Genomic DNA, 2,906 nt, shown 5'->3' with positions numbered 1-2,906 from the left:
CCGCTGATCAATAGCTATTGGTCGGCGGGGAGCCGTCGTGTCGCCGGCGCGGTGGCGATGTCGTCAATTTTTTTATTACGAGCCTGGACACACGCACGCAGCGCGCATGTGCACACGCATGCGCGTACCTTGGCTGTACTGTGCACAGCGTGAAGGAAGAAGATAGAAAAGGGAGAAAGAGAACGAGCGAGAGAGAAAGAGAGAGAAAGAGAGAGAACAGATGCGCGCGCATGCGATCGCATTAGATTTCACGGGTCGCGGGATATCCTCGGTCGCGTCGGTTGCTATCCTTCCTTTAATTGGTCCAGGCCATGTCCGAGTCCGAGGTAATTGCCACTGTATTTTAGCATTCGATGGTTCTTGCCCAGAGCGTAACATCGGTTTCTGAAATTCCGTTGCCGCAGTGATTTTGCGCGGATGGCAACCTCCAACCGGGTACCGTTCGTTCGGTAGAAATCGTGTCGGGTGACGTTTACGGTCGCTGACTGACATGCGATTTCTTTCTGTTCGATTTATTGGAGAAACGAGTGTATGTATGGTTTCGGTATGGAAAAACGTACGGTGCCGTTTAACGTTCGTTTCTTATCCTTGAATATCCCTTCATGGTTTCTGGTGAGTTTTTGTTTATGTAACATCGTTTCATATAATCCACTACTACATAGAATCTTCCGAAAATAACCGTATACGAAATATAATTATATACGAAATTATTAGACCAAAAATGTCGAATAGCTAGTCAAATCACGAGACGTTAGGAACAATCATCGACATAGTTATCTAAGATCAATCGCGTTTATAAAAACGGTTATGTTAAACGTCGACGTATCGCGACCTAACCTCAAAATTTTCCCTCCATAAAAATGCGACCGCGAACTCTCGGTTACAATTGCTTATCAAGAATTCTATTCGCGCGATTATTCTATCGAGCAAAAGCTAGGCCAAAAGATCTTTTCGCGTTTCTCATCACCGGCATCTCTCTGTTCCGGCAAAGTCACCTTTTAACGAGCGGGCGTATACCTCTGGAGAGATACCCGCGGCCTCCCGCTCGTCCTCTTTCTTCTTGGGGAACAATAGGCCCCGGCAGGGGAGTTAATCTACATACGCAAATTCCAACGATAGATCTTGAGCGGCGAGAGAGAAGGCGGCTGCGTATTGCCGGACGTACACGCGTATGTCTTCAACAATGGGCCTACCCCTTCGGCTGGCCCTGGCCGGGGGCATCCCTGAAGGAAGGACAATAAGCTCCGCTTGATAGTTATTGTGGTGCCTAGTCCACCTCGCGTCTCTCCCACCGCGAAAGAGTGGAGGCCTCTTCCCGGTGAATAAAAAGTCACCGGATACCCTCGAGCAAAAGGCACGCGTTACTGTTTTTCCTAAATGATTGTTCGGACGCGCGCGTAATTTAAGCGGGCTTAACTAAGCGGGCCAGGCTGATCGGCATGGAGAAATAATTCCTTGAGAAGTCCATCGTGGAAATATTTATTGCCGCGGCGAGGTTAACGCCTCTGAAAGCTCGAAACGGAAGGTAGCCAATCGAGGAACGAGTTATTTGCCTTATCGATGCAAAGTAACTTCTTCGTGCGTCTACTATTTCAACTAACGTATCTACTGTATCCTCCTGTCCAGGATGCTTGTTTCTCCGATTGACAAAGAAACGCGAAAGCCAGTTAGACTTCCTCTTATTAGTAACCACACCATTGCTCTGTACTTTTGATCCAAAGATATCCAACTTTTCTTTTTTATTCCATTTTTCTCCTCCTGCTGCGTTTATCTTGCTACGGTATGAGGATCATAATTTATCGATAATCCATCTAAGCATCCAAAATAATTCTCGAAAATAAAAGTTCTCGCCAAGTTAACGAAAAAATACGCGGAGGGAAGTAGTTTTCGAAACAGTGGTGTTTCCCAGAGCGCGGCAGGTGTCGGGACACGTGGCGGAAGGGGAATCTTTTTACGAGACGGGTCCGGCGCGAGCGTGAGCGTAAGCGGAAGCGGAGGATCGGGGCCGCTTTTCCGTTCGACTGGGATGGCACGACGACCTTTGAGGTCGATGCACCTCGACTGACTCGGCGTCAAAACAAGACACGGCCGATAGAACGTGTCGGGTACGCTTCTCGTCCGCGCCGGGAAAGGTTCCCACCGTCTAGTCGCCCCACGACTCTTCCCTCTTCGCTCCGTCCGCCTCGGCCAGCGCTTTTCTCCGCAAGCGTCTCCTTTCTTCCCGCGTGCACCGATTCCTGGAAGCTCGCGAAGGCGCAGCGCTGTCTGGCCGAGCCGGGACCGCTCGTCGTCTGCACCGAGCCACAAATACCTACAAAGCCGCGCTGGCGCGCAACGCTTGGAATGAGAACCAGCGCGAGAGATCGGAGAGGCCAGCAGCGAGACGAGGAGAAGGAGCAGGAGCACGAGGAGGAGGGGGAGGAGGAGGAGGAGGAGGTGGAAGAAGAAGAAGAAGAAGAAGAAGAAGCGCAGCAACGGCAAAAGAGCAGAAGCGGTAGAAGGAGGAATAAGGATCAGAGAGGGAGAGAAGGAGATGGTGCGGTAGCTGAAGCGGCAGGGACCAGGGAACGAGTAAAACCAGGCTGGCTCACCCGACTACCTTGCCCAGTAGAGATGCCTACGGTATAAAAGCCACGGAGAGAGAAGAGCCGCTTCTAAGTAGCTACGTGATCAGCGATAATAACGCGACTTGGAAACGTGGAAGATCGTTCCTCTTCGCCCTCCCCCTTTTTCTATCGGCGACGCGTACAGGCTTATATTGTCAGTCGTTTGGGTTACTGCCGCGCAATCCACTGGTGGTGGATCCTGCCGCGCGGCTTTCCACCAGGTTTAGGTAGCCACCTTAGGCTCGGTGGACACGCGGCTCGCCTTTCTTTCTCTCTCTTTCTTTCTCTTTCCCTGTCTAG

At 51.0% G+C, this 2,906-nt stretch overlaps 1 protein-coding gene across 1 annotated transcript in view; it reads left to right on the top strand.

Annotated features, from left to right (window-relative positions):
- Nucleotides 1-587: 587 nt before the first annotated feature.
- Nucleotides 588-2,906, top strand: part of LOC102671395 (myocardin-related transcription factor B-like) — a 134,923-nt gene continuing 132,604 nt past the window's right edge. Inside the window, exon 1 of the mRNA XM_031513904.1 lies at nt 588-612. Within this exon, the coding sequence (XP_031369764.1) occupies nt 603-612 (10 nt within the window). The 5' untranslated portion in view covers nt 588-602. The remainder of the gene's footprint in view (nt 613-2,906) is intronic.

This window comes from Apis dorsata, unplaced genomic scaffold (assembly GCF_000469605.1).
Source record: "Apis dorsata unplaced genomic scaffold, Apis dorsata 1.3 scaffold_42, whole genome shotgun sequence".
NCBI lineage: Eukaryota > Metazoa > Arthropoda > Insecta > Hymenoptera > Apidae > Apis > Apis dorsata.
Note: the sequence above shows the minus strand (reverse complement) of the source record. Positions and strands in the feature narration are given on the sequence as shown.